At 46.7% G+C, this 17,130-nt stretch overlaps 5 protein-coding genes across 6 annotated transcripts; 2 read left to right on the top strand and 3 right to left on the bottom strand.

Moving 5' to 3' along the window:
* Positions 1-5: 5 nt before the first annotated feature.
* On the top strand, positions 6-3,646 carry BDCG_02758. Of its 2 annotated transcripts, XM_045418314.1 has the most exons (4): positions 6-1,156; positions 1,224-1,565; positions 1,657-1,956; positions 2,041-3,646. In XM_045418314.1, the coding sequence occupies exons 2-4, from the start codon at positions 1,300-1,302 to the stop codon at positions 2,549-2,551; spliced, it is 1,077 nt and encodes a 358-aa protein (XP_045280145.1). In that variant the 5' UTR covers positions 6-1,156; positions 1,224-1,299; the 3' UTR covers positions 2,552-3,646. The 2 variants fall into 2 exon arrangements, with proteins under 2 accessions (XP_045280145.1, XP_045274928.1); XM_045418313.1 differs by having other exon boundaries at positions 6-1,565.
* A 44-nt stretch (positions 3,647-3,690) lies between these two features.
* BDCG_02757 (glycerol:H+ symporter) lies at positions 3,691-6,977 on the top strand. The gene is made up of 4 exons (XM_045418312.1): positions 3,691-4,546; positions 4,681-4,748; positions 4,837-5,454; positions 5,514-6,977. Exons 1-4 carry the CDS (start codon positions 4,171-4,173, stop codon positions 6,540-6,542), a joined length of 2,091 nt encoding a protein of 696 aa, XP_045274927.1. The 5' UTR covers positions 3,691-4,170; the 3' UTR covers positions 6,543-6,977.
* Positions 6,418-8,548, bottom strand: BDCG_02756 (HIT finger domain-containing protein). Its single transcript, XM_045418311.1, has 2 exons — positions 8,117-8,548; positions 6,418-8,007 (listed from the first exon to the last, which is right to left on the bottom strand). The coding sequence occupies exons 1-2, from the start codon at positions 8,394-8,396 to the stop codon at positions 7,376-7,378; spliced, it is 912 nt and encodes a 303-aa protein (XP_045274926.1). The 5' UTR covers positions 8,397-8,548; the 3' UTR covers positions 6,418-7,375.
* Positions 8,549-8,661: 113 nt separating this feature from the next.
* BDCG_02755 (uncharacterized protein) lies at positions 8,662-10,442 on the bottom strand. The gene is made up of 3 exons (XM_045418310.1): positions 9,877-10,442; positions 9,679-9,784; positions 8,662-9,090 (listed from the first exon to the last, which is right to left on the bottom strand). The coding sequence occupies exons 1-3, from the start codon at positions 10,062-10,064 to the stop codon at positions 9,007-9,009; spliced, it is 378 nt and encodes a 125-aa protein (XP_045274925.1). The 5' UTR covers positions 10,065-10,442; the 3' UTR covers positions 8,662-9,006.
* Positions 10,443-10,680: 238 nt separating this feature from the next.
* On the bottom strand, positions 10,681-17,122 carry BDCG_02754 (dopey). Its single transcript, XM_045418309.1, has 7 exons — positions 16,903-17,122; positions 16,730-16,854; positions 16,521-16,670; positions 14,186-16,461; positions 13,883-14,118; positions 12,351-13,828; positions 10,681-12,289 (listed from the first exon to the last, which is right to left on the bottom strand). The coding sequence occupies exons 1-7, from the start codon at positions 16,988-16,990 to the stop codon at positions 10,970-10,972; spliced, it is 5,673 nt and encodes a 1,890-aa protein (XP_045274924.1). The 5' UTR covers positions 16,991-17,122; the 3' UTR covers positions 10,681-10,969.
* Positions 17,123-17,130: the final 8 nt, after the last annotated feature.

The raw sequence follows: 17,130 nt of genomic DNA, 5'->3' as shown, positions 1-17,130 counted from the left end.
ATTGGCGAAGAGAAGTGCAAATTTTATACCGTGTGCATTTGAGTTGTAACCAACCAGCTCTGTTCCCTGCTGGTCTCTTGCGGTGAATAAATTTCGATTGCTGGAGTGTGACCTCAGCTTGTCGGAGAATATCGGAACTAAAATAATACTGAAGAGCTTCTTTGATACCAACTAAGCGCTGTGCATGAGAATTAGGAAAAATTAAATACAGAACAACAAGCGCCAACAAAGCCTATAAAATGGTATGAGTCATATATAAACACTGACATTGCAACCGTTCATTGGTCATGGGATTTCTTGATATTGCCTCCGAAAATTCTCCGCAAGATATCGAGAATAATGCATGTTTCATCTAACGCTTTTGCTATTATTGTTGCCCTTTGTTACTAGTTTTCTTTGTAGTGGATTCCTTCCTGCCTACTCCGTACGATAGAAGCTGCCGGCAGTTCCCGGGGGCTTGGAAAGAAGGCATAGGCAAAACCTTGGAAAAGTGGACTAGCTTATTATGGTAGTTAGTTGATGCTGGAGAATTGGCCTTCCCGCTAGTAACTTAACTTACTTGCCATCGTTGCAAACTCAGTCCGGGGCAGTTGTCAGCCTTTGTCTTGGAAAGGATTTGTCGCAGCATCATCATCATCATCATCATCATCATCAAGGCGCCCGGGACATTTCAAAACCCACCCAAGATTTCCTCCCATGTTGGTTTTGGCGTATGTGAGCAGCCAACCTGATCAGTGATTTGTCGCCGATTGGGGACGGACTTGCTCCAGGCGGCCCCGCGCGTGGTGGAACCCCGGCCGGGAGCAGTGGAGTTGGCCATGCTAGACCCATTTAAAGTACAGAGCACTAGTGTCATCAGTCAGAGGGCGGGTACCGTAACTCGGGATCACATTCCGGGAAATACCCTAGCGCACTTAGACTTTAAAGCCGGGGCCAGGCCTATTTAAGCCCTAGTTAGTTGATGAAGTCATCATAACAGGCCAAGGATGCCCGGCAAAGCCTATTTCGCCAATTTGCTGCCCCTTTGTAAAACTTCATCCCTTTTATAACTTATAACTACCGGATGGGTTTGCCAAATCTTCTCGTCTGACTGATACTCATCTCAACTCAACTCGCTCCGTCCAAGTCACTGCGGGTTCATTATCCCGTCTTATTGGTAGATTGATCTCCTCCTCCCTACGACATTGATTCACTCTATATACTATCTAATCAACTCCTCCTAGTTACTGTACGTCGACGACTGCAACTTCTTCTATCATAACATACACACTCTTCCCATTCGTTGTCTACACACACACCATGTATTCGACCTCAGCAGGACCCACGAGGATCATAATGACTTGCTCTGCCCCATCAATGCTGCGAGGCGCCCTGATGCGTCCTCCAACCTCGACTATGAACACCCTGAGAGTCAGCCCCATGCTATACCATTACACCGCCGCCTCAAATCCTAGCAACACAAGATATTTCACATCAACTACTCGTCGGCGTATTAAAGAATTCTTTGCTGCTCCGAAGCAAACGGATCATATTATCGCATCGATGACGACATGGAAACATCCAGTGTAGGTTTATCGTTGTTTTTAATTCGTTTGTAATATTATTTTCGTACTCAAGAAAAGAGAAGTCACTAAAAAGTCCATTCCTCTTTCTTAGATTCACTGAACAACAAATGAAAGATATCGCCATCGCACATCGAGAGGCCAAGAATTGGTCGGATTGGGTTGCCCTAGGCACCGTTCGTGCCCTGCGCCGGGCTACAGATCTCGCAACTGGCTATAGACACCCCTTAGCCGGGAAACAGGAAAAAGAAATCCCAGAAAAATTCCAGATGACGGAAAGGAAATGGATCGTCCGTTTTATTTTCCTGGAAACAGTCGCTGGCGTTCCCGGAATGGTTGGCGGTATGCTTCGCCATCTCCGTAGCTTGAGACGCATGAAGCGTGATAACGGCTGGTAAGTGGCTTGCCTTCAATCCATTGATTGTGCCCCCAAAAGTCACCGAGACTAATCAATCCGTCTGTTGTGTTCGTGTTCCAGGATCGAAACACTCTTAGAAGAAGCCTACAATGAGCGCATGCACCTGCTCTCCTTCCTAAAACTCGCAGAGCCAGGATGGTTCATGCGACTAATGGTCCTAGGAGCCCAGGGCGTCTTTTTCAACAGCTTCTTCATCTCCTACCTGATTTCCCCGCGCACCTGCCACCGCTTCGTCGGATACCTTGAAGAGGAGGCTGTCATGACATACACCCACGCAATCAAGGACCTCGAAGCGGGCAAGCTCCCCAACTGGGCTAATCAGCCGGCTCCGGATATTGCCGTCGAATACTGGAAGATGCCAGAGGGAAAGAGGACAATTCTCGACTTGCTATATTACATCCGTGCCGATGAGGCGAAACATCGCGAAGTCAACCACACGTTGGCGAACTTGAAGCAATGTGTGGATCCGAATCCGTACGCGGCCAAGTACGATAATCCCGACCGGCCCCATCCTACCAAGTCGGCTGAGATCGTCAAGCCCACTGGCTGGGAACGGGATGAAGTCATCTAAATCCGGGGCGAGATCTTCTTATCGCTTTGGCCAATTCGACTACAAGGCGCCCGCTGATCTGGACTGGCTGCCGTGGTAATAACGACCCACCATTTCTACTAATACAGTAAACCGATAACTTATCGTCGACCGGGGAACTTAGAACACGCCTAGGCGAAGCCTGTAGTTTCTTTTCTTTTCTAGTCGTTTTTTTTTCTTTTTTTTTTGACACTTGCATTTTTCTGTGATACCCCGTCTCTCATCTCCATTCATTTTACAAATAAAATAAACGGCGACAACATCATTTAAGATTATCGGACGGGGGAAGTTTATTTGAGCGGTTACAAAAACCCAGAAAAAGGGTGGTTTTTTTTTTATTACGGTTCCTCTGAGAGTTTTTGCATTACTGGTTCACCTTTGGTGGGAGGGGCGTTGCTGCTGCTTTTTGATTCTATATATCTATATATCTATATATTAGATGCTCTTTTCATTCTTTTCATCACTCTTGTTTTTCTGCAATATAAATGAATCCAAGAGTTTCAATGTCACAAGAGTGTTGTTTATACAGGCGCCATTTGCATGACTGCAACCGCTGCAAATGTTGTTATTAAGCTGGCAGACGACTTCTCCCTAGAAAAGCATAGCGGAAAGGCAAGAGATAAATGAATGGCACAGCAAAACGCAGATCAAAGCGAAATTTTTTTGAAACACACAGACACTGGTCAACAGGAGCTCAGCACCATTCCCAATGATCTACCAATGGATGTAGCTGGCAATGTGTATCAAGGGGATCCTATCAATGAATATCATGGTTAATAGAACAATTGGTCACGCCTAATTTTGCCATGTGGTTAAGAATCTATCGCAATTCCAAGTCTTTCAAGTCAGGGATTTTGAGCAGCTTAGGTGAGTGAGGTGATCAAAATGGTCATCTCTCAAAACCTTCATGGACAGTTTCTGAATGTGATAGAGGAGATCATAGTGTCTAGTACAGATTCTTTGAGTTCCTTTTCTGAATTTCTGTGACTAGGCAGTGTTTTATTGAACTCCAGCCCGATGCTATTGAGACAATTGGGTGTATTGAATCAGGATTTCAGCTATCCTTGAACTCCTCTAGAGTTATAAAAGATGGGTAAGATCTATGCCATATTCAAAGAGTAGGATAACCACGAATTTATTAAGCAAGAAAGATGTTTGTTACAACTTTAAGATAAGAAATGTATAAAGCAAATAATAATATAGCAGAAATGCATAGCATTCTTTCATAAAGAAAGCAACTCAAGGAAAAGAACACACGCAGGGAGCATTTGCTGGCAACTCTATCCAACCTTGTTCTCGGCTTCTGTCAATCACGTGTCAGCTATTTCAACCTCGCTCTTCTCCGCCCATCGCGACAATTCCCTCTGCTAAAGACCCTGAAAAAAGGGGATTCTCCAGACGCAGAAACCATGTCTCGATAAGCTCATCTCTCATTTGTGAAAATTCCACTCAAACCTCGAATAGTAGCCCTCACCCTCATTTAACCCCCCCAACCGCTTGGCTCTTGTGACTCTCCCCTTTCTTCCAGCGTCCGTTAGCTTCAACCGTTGCTGGCCCAGCGGTTGCGCTGAGTACTGAGTTTCTTGCCTATCGTTGAAAATATGGGTCTTGCCTACTGGTTCCGCAGGCTTTACTCGCTCGATACTCTTGACACGCGCTTTGTCCCGTCGAACACGCCGCTGAAGGCCGTCCTTGCTAGTGAGCCCCGAACAGCGTCCGTGGATAATGGGGTTCTAGGACACGCGGATTCGAAAGAGTTTGAAAGCGGGAATGAGGTCTGGGCAAAAGCGCAAACTGAAACACAAACACAAACACAAACACATGCGCAATTGGGAGAAGGCCGGGTCAGTGCTCTTTCTGGCACTTCGCTGACGACATCCCCGCCAAGGTGGAATACGGTCGAGTTTTATGTCTACTACGTCGTGATTCTTACTGCGGTGTCAATGATGTTTAAGGCTGTTTATGATGTTTCGAAGGGTGAGTTTGGGCTTTTTGAGATGTTGCCTCTGCTTTTTTCGGCTTTCGTGGGCGGAGGTTTCGCTTGCGCTGGGGTCTTGAAATAGATCATCGGAATTGGTTATTGAGCTAAATTGTTTTGTCCACTGTGGTAGAATCTCACCCGATGTATTCGAAATACTCGCATCTTTTAGACGATGGATGGATTATGGGGAGGAAAGTCGTGAGTCCAATACACGCCTTTGGTTTATTTGACGGAGCGGGAGAGATCATGTTCCTGTTCGATACCAATGGCTGACGACCCCGCGAAGGACAATTCCGACTCACAATATGGGACCTTTCGTGATAACATTCCCTACCTCGCCCTGCTCTTGGTGATCCATCCTTTACTCCGACGAGCAATTGACACCTTCCTTCCTCCGACAACAAGCGCGAATTTGTCCTCACCTCAATCTGGTAAAATTAAGGATGATGAAAACGCTGGATATGATTCAGTAGCTGCGGACTTGCGGCTCAAACGGAGAGTCGCTTTTGATTATTACTTCGCGCTGGTATTCATTGCCGCCTTGCATGGATTTTCAGCTCTCAAGGTTCTAGCCATTCTCGCCATTAATTATAATATCGCCACAAAACTACCACGGGACAAGATCCCAGCGGCGACGTGGATTTTTAACATTTCCATATTATTTGCAAATGAATTGTCGAATGGGTATCGTTACGCAGATATTGCAAGATTATTTACATCGACGTCTGCTGCCTCAAGTGCAGGGGAAGATAGTATGCTCCTTTCCTATGGGAAATGGCTTGACAGTTACGGTGGATTGATCCCAAGATGGGACATTCTTTTCAATCTCACAGTTCTTCGGCTCATAAGCTTTAATCTGGATTATTATTGGAGCCTCGATTATCGATCGGCGAGTGCTATGGAGGTATGTCATTTAGTTTCCAACAGAATATAATGTCTGGTCCTCTCGCTGACGCACAAAAGAAGAAACAACTTGACCCCTCGGCCCTGTCTGAGCGGGATCGTGTGTCTATTCCTGCCCATCGAAGCGCGTTCAACTCGACAAACTACGTCGCTTATGCTCTTTACTCTCCCCTCTACCTCACTGGTCCCATCATTACCTTCAACGACTATATCTCCCAACAGCGCTATCCACCCGCCTCCATTACGAAATCCCGCACTATTCTCTATGGAGTTCGTTTCTTTCTCGCCCTCCTTAGCATGGAAGTAATCCTACACTACATCTACGTCGTCGCCATCTCCCAATCCTCTCCAAACTGGTCCGTTTACACGCCTTTCCAGCTCAGCATGTTAGGGTACTTCAACCTGCACCACATCTGGCTGAAACTTCTCTTGCCCTGGCGCTTTGCTCGCCTTTGGGCACTCATCGACGGCATTGACCCACCCGAAAACATGGTCCGCTGTATGTCAGACAATTACTCAGCTCTCGCTTTCTGGCGCGGCTGGCACCGTTCTTTCAACCGGTGGATCGTCAGATACCTCTACGTGCCGCTAGGTGGCGGCGGCAGTAGACCTGCCAAAGCTAACCCGAGCAACGGGAACGGCAACGACAATTCTGTGGCGTCTACTTCGCCTATTGTTGCCAAAGCGCGCGGCCTCCTCAACTTCCTGCTCGTTTTCACTTTTGTCGCGCTGTGGCATGACATCAACCTCCGCCTGCTCATGTGGGGCTGGCTCATCACTCTCTTCGTCCTGCCTGAAATAATTGGCACCGCATTATTCCCCGCACGTAAGTGGCGCGGTAGCCCGACGACGTATCGCTTGCTGTGTGGTGCGGGCACAGTGTTCAACATCTTACTGATGATGGCAGCGAATCTTGTTGGGTTTGCTTTGGGGCTTGATGGGTTGAAGGGGCTTGTTAGTGGGATTGTTGGTAGTGTGGGTGGGCTGGTGTATCTTGTAGGGGCATGCTTGACCCTATTTGTGGGCGTGCAGGTCATGTTTGAGATTCGGGAAGAGGAGTTGAGGATGGGAATCAATATGAAGTGTTAAGCTTTTTATGGAGTCGGGTGATGGAAATGTGGGATATACATTTTTTTTCTAATTCATTCATATTTTCCTTAACACATTACATCGGATTTTCGTTGCATTGTATATATATTATACCAAGTTATGCCAATAATACAGCGCATTTTTTGCGCTTCTAATCATTTCGCCTTGTGCAATCACTTCTATGACCTCGGGCCGGTTGTGACATCCGTTCAGCAATCAAATTGAATACTCCCTTAATGCCACCTTAACCTCCGCGATTTCACATATCTAATGCCTTGTGTGGCCTTTGTCTGTCTCCATGCTCCGCACAGATACTATATCTGCTTTCCCGCAGGACAGGATTTCTTGAATTCCGACTCGAAATTCCCACTTTTTTTCGCCTTCAGTCGCCCTTGCTCTCAATCTTAACCCACACCAACGATGATTGATATCTAAATAATCCCGCATGGACCGTTTCTTGCGGCTCCAAAATGCTATGGAACTGAGCTGGTGGCTTCTAAAGCTATTAATATCCCATAACTCCTGATGGATAGCGTAGCGAGTGCGGAGGAAATCCTTCGCATCAAGTTCCTAGTCCGGGGTTGGACCTCAAGGTAGAAGTAATGGGAGAGGTTTTGGTGTGAGTTTTTTGGGTTCCCTTCCTAGACCTTCAAACCACGTATCCGCCCTACTATCTCAATATTATTGAGAGAGGGTGCCCATCGTCGTCTCTTGAAGACTATACCGCGCACGCCGTGCTAGTCGTCAGCACGCCTTAGTGGTAGTATTGTATGAAAGTGGCGTTCGCCGCTCTCGAGTAGAAGAGGAACTTCGCTCTCTGCAGCCAGGCCCCTCTAAGCATAAAACCGATCACACCTTGTCTCTTCATGGACGCGATAACAGTCCAATCCACACACCCGCGCGCGGCATTTGATACACTTTACCCTGCCCCAGTAACCACATATAGAACAGAAGTGTCGTGGTGGTTTGGAAACTGCTTGGTTCGCGTTGCTGCGGCCCGGCAGAGTTGTCGTTGCGAGGGAGGCGTTGTATGACAGTGGTGGCTCTGCGAGGAGTAGTTGCATTAATCTTTCTGAGGGCACGGGGGGGATGTAAGAGCGGAGGAGCGGGTCGTTATCATAGTTCGAGGCGATTAGCTCTTGGTTTGGTTGTTGTTTCTGTAGGGCTGAAGTGGAGGGGCGGGAGGAGGCTGCGCTGGGCGGTTCGGAGGGTTGGCCTGTAGTGCTGGCTGCCTTTTTGGGTGTTGCTGGATGGGATGATGTGCGCGGGGTGCTGGGTTTGCTGGATTTCAGTGCGGTAGAGCGAGCGGTGGCAGCTGCGGCTGTTGTAATTGTCGAGGAAGTTTGTGTTGCCAGACCTTGGGCTTGGGCTAGCGCGGCTTCTTCATCATCTAGGTAATTTCTGAATGTTTTTTGGGACATGAGGATACGCCGGACATTGGAGGTTGTTTTGCCTCTAGGTTTGTCTGTCGTTATGTTTTCTGGATGTTAGCTGGTTTATCATGGCTTCCCCCCTTCTCGTCCGCATATACTTTGAAATGCACAAAAAGGGGTTCAGTAGAAAAGCAAGCTAACCTTTCGCTGTCGCGCCCTTCTGCTTCGTTGGAATCGGAATATGTGTATCTTTATGATTTTCCCGATCAAGCTCCGCGAGATGTCTTAGAACCGCAGTATTTCGTCTTGATGATGACACCTCTGCCCTTCCAGCGCCCCCAAGATCACGTACGGCTCGTTTTCGACCTCCAGCAGACCTCCCGGTGTGGGCAGAGCTGCCATAGCGAGGCTCTGGGACGTATGCCCAGCCGGGGGTGAGGTGTGAGGATGAGGTAGGGAGGACTTCTATTTTATTTGACATTGGGTGCCGAAGAGTAATACGTATACGTCAGGTTATCTGCTACCAGAACATTTGGATCAGTACTGTAGGGCATATGATTAAAATTCTTATACCGTGGAAGCCGATCGCGATTACTGATGATGAGCAACCTTGAAGGTTGGGTCTAAATATTTAACCGCGCGTCTACCATGTTTGGTTTGTTTGCACATGGAGAGCAACCCAGCTGCGCTTATTGTTTTTAGTCGTCATGAAATTTCCCCCGTCTCCCCCCCATATGCGCATGATACCGGAGAAGATAAAAGAATAATCTATTGTATTGACTATAAAGCAAAATGAATATTACAGGTTTCTGCGGAGATAGGTGGAAGATAGGTGGAAGAAATGCAAATCGGAACACCGAGCCAAGTAGAAGGAGTTACATGCAAAGCTGAATCGGATATGTAATATGAATAGCAAGCCCTTTGAATTGAGTTGAAATGGAAAGACGCATATTTCAAGTCTCAGGAATTGATCCAACGTTTAGAGGGAGAGATAGAAGGGGGAAGGGCGCCGCATGTGAGCAAAATCCGAGAACGTATCAGGCCATCACCGAATCCAGGCAAATTCATGGAAAACATATCTCACGAGTCCATCATTTCCTCTTCTGCAATTGGTCCATTTTGGACTCCAAATCGGTAATGTAGGCGTTGAGACGTTGCGTAGCTGCTTGCAAGGCCTATAATACGATCCCCCATCGGACAACACACAGGGGGCATATTGTTAGCTTCCAAAAATCACGGGTATGAGCGAGAATTGTGAATGAGCAAAAAAGAAAACAGAGGAATGAAATGGCAAAAGGTATTAAACGCATTATTAGTTTTAAAAGGGCGCCAATGATAGAGTGAGGAGAAGTGAGAACGATAGAACGTTCTTAAATCTTCCCATGCTCGTAGTTCTGGGAGAACAAAACATCCATCGTGCATCTCGTTCTAGTTTAAATGACGCGGAAAAAGGAGCCCGCCACACCGTTTCTCCATGTCTAAATTATGAATATTTTCTCTTTTTCGCTTCCGTCTATTTTTTTGGTCCTCTTTCCGTCCTTCTATCTATTTCCAATGTAGCAATGAAAATTAAAAATTAAAAATTAAATAAATTAAAAATGAAGAGCAGCTGTCGCAGGGGAGATGTATGGAAGTAAGGCAAAGGGAACAAGGGCAAAAATCTAAAACACCAAGACCACTTTTATGCTGTTTGCTTTTGGGGGATTTTGCCAATCTGCACGGGGTATATCTTGTAGGCTTTATTTTCAAATGCACTGACGTACGTAGATGTCTTCCGTCAACATCTCGTTGGACACTCTATACTCATCTAGAATATAGTAATATACCGAGGCACCCGCTATCGCAGTGCCAAAGAGGAAGCCGAATAGCCTATTATTTCATCCAATTCTGTCGTGTTAGCCAGATCTGTTGTTGGCGGTGCCTATGCATCATTCTCTCAACGTGGTAGTTCGGTGACTCACCCTCCTCTAAAAGCTCCTACAGGCTTTTGTGCAGGTAACGACCCTGCCTCTGCGCTGGCATTACCGTTCAGCAACCGTCTCGTTGTCGAAAGGGGCCTGCGTGTCGATAGGCGCACGAGGGGGGTGGAGAGTGTGAGGCGGAAAAGAGGCGACATTGCTCGTGTTGAAGACACCGACGCTAGCGGCATTTTAACGAAAGGATTCGCAGATTGCAGATTAAGACACACAAACACACACACAATGTCGTGAGATATAGATATGGGTTAGGCCTCGCTTCCGTTGAAGAAAGCGTGTCGCGGCCGTGTGAGAGATTCGAGGCTGGAAGAAGGTTGAGGTCAATGTTTGGCAGGTTCCTGTCTGGGGAAGAAGCTTGGCGGCTTTAGCTACGCTGTAACTTGCGTAGGTGTGGAGGAATAACAGAGAATATGGAGCTGATGAGAGGTTCAATAATTTCTTAGTCTTGGCCAGTATTATGAAATTCATTTGACGGTGAGTAAAGAGAAGAAGGAATTTATGACGACGACTTTTATTTTCTATACTTTCTTCTTTTAGCCCATTTTCATTGTTTTGTTTTTCTCTAGTGAAATTGCCCCTTAAAACCAACCCTGGTTCCTGAATGCTCAATGGCCAGTTGACTTTTAGATTCGACAAAGTACAGTACATGTACAGTACATACAGTGAGTGACAATGTCGTTAGGTTCTCCTCGTACAGGGAGTTGAGCTACAAGCATATGTACTGTACGTAGCACTGTAGTTACGGAGTACGGAGTACATACATTATTAATAATATTAATATTACCTGTACTCCGTACATGTACATGTTGAGATACGAGGGACGCGGCACTAGGAAAAATGTTTCACGTGGCTAGAATGGTAGGAAGAATATGAATCAAGAAGGTTGAAATGTCTAGTTATACATAAATACCCATCACAAATAGCATAAAAGCAGATACAGCGTATTGGTTACATATGTGATATTTAATTATAATATAAGTTCCAGACTATGACAACATGAAAACAGTGGACGGTATAAACACATCCAAGAGCAGGGCATAGAGCAGGGCACATCAGTGCAGTGCGCAAGCACTCAATTCTAATTCACCACCGTGAACTCATTGAACAGATCTGCCAGCAGATCGTCTTTACAGCCTTCCAAATCAGGAACCCCCAGGCTATATGTGCTCTCAAATGCATGTATACTCAACCGATCGAAGAATGGCCTGAGTACCGTGTCAACTATCTCGTCTTTGGCCGTCTCCCGGCTCAGCTCCGAATTAAGCCACGCCTTTTTATACCCGTCACGGCCACTATCGTCATCACCATCATTTCCATTCCCATTTCCAAGGCCATTCTTTGGCGAGCGGTCAATGCTGTTTCTGCTCGTGGTTGTACCTAGATTGCGTGCGATTCCATCTGCGAGAGCAACAGACTCCCACTGGTCCGGCGGATAGACAGCATCAATGGTATCGGTAACAAATAGCCATTCTTGGAGCTGGAAGTCGTCCGGTGCAATTAGGAGGAGAGTTTCAAGGAGTTTGCAAGCCTGTAGGAGTGAGTAAGGGTTATGAGTCTCGGACTGTTGGCCTGAGCCAAGGGCTGAAATCGCATCGTGGAGTTCGCTGTTTATCATCGGCCAGAAGGATGCAAGGTGGATGGCGGAGGTTTTCAAGACTAGGGCTCTGAGCACCATATATACTTCCGCTCGTGTTACGGAAGAAGGGGAAGATATGTGAGTAGCTGTTAACAGATCTTCAAGCTTTTGGTGGACATTTGCGAGTTCTGCACCGAAATGGTCTTCGTTAGCGGCTAATATTAGCAAGGCTAGTCTGCGTAAATTCAGCTGGGCCTTGCGGTCAGCCTCAAGTCGTGCAGCTGTAGCACCTACGCCAAACATTATACCGGCGGATGTTGGGGTTGTTAGGCGAGAGTACACGTCGGGCAATCGTTCTTTGTCTGTCAGGACCCAATGGCGAAGCAAATCAAGCCAGTTCGACCGCACAAGCCCAAGTTTTGTCGTGAAGAATTTGATGTCGTTGAACGCGTCGCCCACATCTTTCCGCCAGTATTTAGAGGCAACAGGAATCTTTGACATCTGCTGGAGAAGGTCAAGGACGCTTTTGTTCACATTTTGGGGGAACAGTCTCGAATGGAAGAGCGGCGCTATTACGTTCGCCGAAATATTTGACATTGCAGTGGATATCCTGTCTGTTTCCCCTAGAGTGGTAACCAAGGCAGGCATCACTGATGCGAGGATGCCAACTGTATCATCAGGCCCAACGAACTGTTGGCCTTTGGAAGAAGGCCTCGATGCACGCTCGCTATCTGCCAGCTGCCGCGATGATGAGGTGGGCTCTTGTGATGAACCTAATGGTTTGCTAGTGAGTATCGCTATTAGGAGGCGTAGGAATAAATCCTACATATACATAGTTAGCTTCAACCAAATTTTAAGAAATTACGGCTATATTACAACTTACCCCAAGATCCTTCCTCGCTCGCCTGTCATCACCAAAAGTAGTCCGCTCCATCTTCTCACCCAAAATTGCAGTAAATTCCATCAGTCGTGGCAAGATTTGTCGGTGAGGGAACGGGTTAGCTAATACATCCCGAAGAAAAGTGGTGCAATCCGTCCATATCTCGTCCAACACATCATCATCTAGTGATCTAGCATACGTCACGAGAAACGTAACTAGATTTGCCTCGGATAGCCTAGAGGTCATAACTGACTTGCGACTAGGTTCCAGCGCAGTGGGGTCGGTTCGGCTGTAGATGGAATTGAATATGGCTGGAATGGTTATTTTTGGTCGTGATCCATCTAGCGTATGAAGTAGATTAAACACTGATCGAGCTTCTGCCATGTCATCTGCTGTGACTGCATTGTGCCATAGTTGGACTAATGTCTCCAGACAATCCAAGGCTTCGGCGTTAAACAGATGCTCTAATATACGCCGCGATCGGTTTCTCATTCTCAACGAGGTATATTGGAAAGAAGAAATTGATTCCGGGTCCTGTGAGTTGCTATGGCGTCGAATGTTGCCCCACGACCAGATTGAGAAGCATAGCCGGACAGTATCTTGAAAGCAAAGAAGAACAGTCAATCTGTCATTAGCAGTAGCGCTCCGGGCCTGGTTCCCCTCCGAAGCGAACACACCGGAAACCATGGTTCCGAAAAATCCTTGGGGTTGGTCTGGACTTTTTACGGGGGAAACACTCTCTTCCTCGAGCAGTAGGCGTTCATGAGCCACAGCAATACAATTCTCCAACCCGCCAAGTAAAGCAATGGTGACGTGCTCCGAACGCTCCCCGAGAGATCCATTGGTTTGCTTGAACACAAGCTGGAGCTCATTATACGAGGCAGTTATCCGTTGACATAGACACTCTACTAACGTCAACAAGATTTGGAAAATAGCCCCGGAGTAAAATGGTAGGCACTCCGCAAGGAGTTGCACCCATTTCTGCACAGCATTTAGCGAGGAGGTGGAACTGAGCCCTTTCAGCAAACATTCTAATAATTGTGGTGACGGCAAGGGAGTTGTAGCGCCTCGTAGCTCCTTTTCAGATTTCTCGCCCGTTAGCGATATGCGAGAGAGATTTGGAAGAGCGTCGAGAGATGATTTCCTTCGTCTGTTAGACGAAGGAATGTGCGATTCTAAAAATTGATGAGAGAATCGGATTTTCAAAGCAACTAACAAGGTGTCGATCATAACAGGTTGGAGACTACCCCTGTTATGGTCCAAGGAGAAGAATAACTGATCAATTAGGAAACCGTCCAAATCCATCTCAACGAGTTGCCTAGCACCTGGTCCCGTCAAAAGTTGGCGCATTACGGTAAAAACCGCCAATTGCATCCGCTCTTCTTCAGGATGTAGCTCTCTGGAAGCCGTTATGCGTGGTGAGAGGGCTCGAATAGCAAGATGTATTAAAGTGGCCTGAATACTTAGGCTCTGGGCATCATCTAGATGTATCACTGTTATTTTTTGAACCCAATATTTGATATGGTCGAACTTACCATCAGCTTCAGAGCTATCACGGCGTTTACCAAGGTCCAAAGCGGTGTTTGTCATTAATGTAGACCATCCCATCCGACTCAACGAGGCTATTGCACCGGAAGCAGTCTCGAATAGATATCGACACTGGTTTGCATCCCCAGGGTCTTCTGGATGGCTACGCCGGGATGTATCTTCGCGATCCAATGCCGTGAGGTATGAAAGATCGGTGAGTTTCGATATTATTATGCGAAATACCCTAAAGAGATACACAGTTAACGTTAACGCCGGTTAAAAGAATTAAGAAATCTGCATTTCAGACATACTTGTGCACAGATGAAAGATCTGAAATCCATTCCTTGACTACTAGTGAAGCTTCGCTGACAACCCCTGAGAGCAAATCCAATACGATAAATAACGGGCGATCGAGCATAGAAGACTGGTATAGAGATCTCGGGTCTCTTAAACTACTACTACTATTCGTTGGGTGCTCGCTAATAGAGCGTGCAATTGAAGGATCAATGCTAACTTGCTGGCTATGATTCCATAGGACAACAAACTTTTCAGCTTCCTGGACTGTTGTGATATGAGATGGATTGGAATCCTCCGCGCCGATCATGAGGGAGGCAATCGAAGCTTCAATCAAATGATCTTGCCAAGTCACGGAGTGCAAAAGCCATAGGCATCGAACCGTTTCCACGTGAAATTTAGGGCTCAATGGCGAGAGAAAGGCCCAAAGCTTTTGAACCAACGGTGGGATAATATCAGATACCTGCTCATAAGAAACATAGAATCCGGGCCCATGGATGGAGTAGAGAGTCGTCACAATAGAACATATAGATGAAATCATGACAAAAGGTAATTCCGTACCAGAATTGGCGGCCAGCTTGCGATACATGGCAGAGAAGAGGTTCCCATCTTTAACGACTTGGGATTTGCGGATTTTATTGAGTAAGGATATGAATATGTTAACTCGGTCTTTCAAACCGGAGTGATCTCCTGATTCCAATTCAGCAAGCACCAGAAACTGGGCTTCCCGGAGAAGCAATTCGCCTAGAACCCGGTAGGAGAAGGGCAGTGGCGGTAATTTGAGACTTTCTTTACTTCTCCTATAGAAGTCAAGTATGGTTCTGACTATCTCTTCGCTGGCAACGCCCCAGGGGGTCTCCAAGGGCTGATCATTTCGAGTTGGATCTCTCACAATTTCATCGTGAAATACTCTGTCCGGTATCAATTCCAGGAGATGTTTGATAATTAGCGAGGTCTCGTTAAGTGCTGTAGATTGAATATGGTGATAATCAAGTCCACCTTCAGTACTTGACGAAATAACTTTCATCTTAACCAGTAGTGCCAAGAATAATAGCGGGACGTGGGCAACAAGCATTTCTTCCTCGGCCATATTGAAATGAGAGATAATAAAATTCGCGAGGTTAAGGTCATTTATGGCATGGTTAGATCGAGTTTGAATAACAGATGGTTCAATATGAACAAGGGAAAGGAGCTCGGAGAATATCAGGCTACTTTCAACCCCGTCGAAAAAGGCACTTGCACTTCTAAACACCTCGTCGAAATTCGCAGTTGAAGAGGCAAGCTGTTCATATTGCTGGACACTACGCATAACTGCGAGGAATATTTCTGGGACAACTAGCCCTCCGACTTCCCAGCGATCCATCAAAGAAAGAGATATCCTGAACGGTTTTGCTCTGTCTGGAGGGTGAAGTGAATTGCGATTTATCATCGCCTTGATGCTTTGAACGAGGGGTTTTAAACCGAAACGACTGAAGTACTGGGACTTCGCGTTTTCGTAATCAAAAACACGGCTCGCTTCATGTCCGGATGACAACGGTAGATCACCTTCGCCCTGTTCTTGAGCGCCGTTGGACGCGTCTGGTCCTAAAAACCATGCCCAGAGACGGCGATTCAAACTCATGTCTCTCCTTGTCACCACACCGGCGGCTGCCGCAACTAATATCTCGAGATCATTTGGAGTGATTCCTTTCTGTAGTACGGGTGAGTGAAGAGGTAAGTGAGTAACAAGAAGGTCCAGAAAGTTTCTCTGTACAAGAAGCTGCTCGTCAGCGAGACCTGTCGCAAAGCATCGAATTAACAGTCCCGGCTCTGGCGTAACGATGGAGTCTGTAATGGAAAATAAGTCAGAAGCATCGTCTATGTCGCTGTTTTCCGAGCCTATCAACCACGGACTTGCTCCGCCGAGTTTGGGAAGATAGCGGTTCAAATACGCAAGCACACCATGTCTCCGGCTTGGGTTGGTTATTGAGGCGAGAAAGAGACATTGCCAGAAGTACTGGCTACCAGCATCAGGGCTCGAATCTGACAAAGAGTCTTTCTTGAGATTTATATTTCGAAACTTGTTCACTATCCGTAGAGCAGTTTCGAAATCTTCACTTGTTTCCTCCTCTAGGCCTGGCAGTAACGCTAGTATTATGGATTTTAATGCTGGACGAAGGGCTGATGGGTCCAAATCAACTATATAGGCTTCGACCAAGGAGAGAAAAGTTGGTCGCACGGTCAACGACGCGAACGACAGCGTGGGGGCGATTCCAGGTAGGTAGAGTGCAAGATCTCGAGACAGGCGATCCGGCTAAAAGGGTTCATTCTAAGTATATACGTTTGAGAATACTACAAATGCAGAAAGTTTACCTTAAGGATAGAGAATATGTAGCCGTAAACCTCAAGGGCCTTCTGGTGAACTCCGGATGGAAGAGCTGGGTTGAGACATTGCGCCAATCTTCGTGCAACAATTGTTTTACTTGGAACGATAGGTAGAGACGGCGGATGAGATTGTAGAGCCTAGCCGAAAGAGACATTGAGTATTTGCAGCTAGATGTTCAAAGGAGCATTGCATATACCTTCAACAACCGGCTTAGGAACGAGATGTAGTCTGCCCATTCCTGTAGGGCGGTATCGAACAAAGAGAGCGCTCGGTCGACGCTGGAGGCATAACGACGGTAGTTTTTGTCTTTTTTATATATCTCTAAAAAAGGTCAGTAAATATTCACCACCGCAGAGCTGGTCGACATACCATCCACCCCTTCTCTAGATTTCGGTTGGGATGCTTCGGAGCCGGATGGAGACGAAGATCGTGTTAGATCGCCCGGATCAAGGCTCATTGTGCCGAAGTGGAAATACTGTATCAAGGAATAGGTTGGCCGTCATCCTTCACAAGGAGAAGTGGCAGCTAGGTTTTGTTGTGGAATCGACGGAGGGGGAGCTCGGCGAAGAAGCCAAGTATCTGCTAGAAACCGCGGAG

The sequence above is a fragment of the Blastomyces dermatitidis genome, assembly GCF_000003525.1.
Source record: "Blastomyces dermatitidis ER-3 genomic scaffold supercont1.3, whole genome shotgun sequence".
NCBI lineage: Eukaryota > Fungi > Ascomycota > Eurotiomycetes > Onygenales > Ajellomycetaceae > Blastomyces > Blastomyces dermatitidis.
The sequence above is the reverse complement of the archived record's forward strand: the minus strand, read 5'-3'. Positions and strand labels throughout refer to the sequence as shown.

Coding starts and splice junctions, on each gene's coding strand:
- BDCG_02757 (XM_045418312.1), top strand. CDS start 4,171: ATGGGTCTTGCCTACTGGTTCCGCAGGCTTTACTCGCTCGATACTCTT. Junction 4,547..4,680: donor TGTTTATGATGTTTCGAAGG/GTGAGTTTGGGC, acceptor CCACTGTGGTAG/AATCTCACCCGATGTATTCG. Junction 5,455..5,513: donor GATCGGCGAGTGCTATGGAG/GTATGTCATTTA, acceptor GACGCACAAAAG/AAGAAACAACTTGACCCCTC.
- BDCG_02758 (XM_045418314.1), top strand. CDS start 1,300: ATGTATTCGACCTCAGCAGGACCCACGAGGATCATAATGACTTGCTCT. Junction 1,566..1,656: donor ACGACATGGAAACATCCAGT/GTAGGTTTATCG, acceptor CCTCTTTCTTAG/ATTCACTGAACAACAAATGA. Junction 1,957..2,040: donor ATGAAGCGTGATAACGGCTG/GTAAGTGGCTTG, acceptor TTCGTGTTCCAG/GATCGAAACACTCTTAGAAG.
- BDCG_02756 (XM_045418311.1), bottom strand. CDS start 8,396: ATGTCAAATAAAATAGAAGTCCTCCCTACCTCATCCTCACACCTCACC. Junction 8,008..8,116: donor GAAGGGCGCGACAGCGAAAG/GTTAGCTTGCTT, acceptor ACATAACGACAG/ACAAACCTAGAGGCAAAACA.
- BDCG_02754 (XM_045418309.1), bottom strand. CDS start 16,990: ATGAGCCTTGATCCGGGCGATCTAACACGATCTTCGTCTCCATCCGGC. Junction 13,829..13,882: donor TGATAGCTCTGAAGCTGATG/GTAAGTTCGACC, acceptor TGATACATCTAG/ATGATGCCCAGAGCCTAAGT. Junction 12,290..12,350: donor GAGCGAGGAAGGATCTTGGG/GTAAGTTGTAAT, acceptor ATGTATATGTAG/GATTTATTCCTACGCCTCCT.
- BDCG_02755 (XM_045418310.1), bottom strand. CDS start 10,064: ATGCCGCTAGCGTCGGTGTCTTCAACACGAGCAATGTCGCCTCTTTTC. Junction 9,785..9,876: donor GTAGGAGCTTTTAGAGGAGG/GTGAGTCACCGA, acceptor ATGAAATAATAG/GCTATTCGGCTTCCTCTTTG. Junction 9,091..9,678: donor TGTTGACGGAAGACATCTAC/GTACGTCAGTGC, acceptor ATCGTATTATAG/GCCTTGCAAGCAGCTACGCA.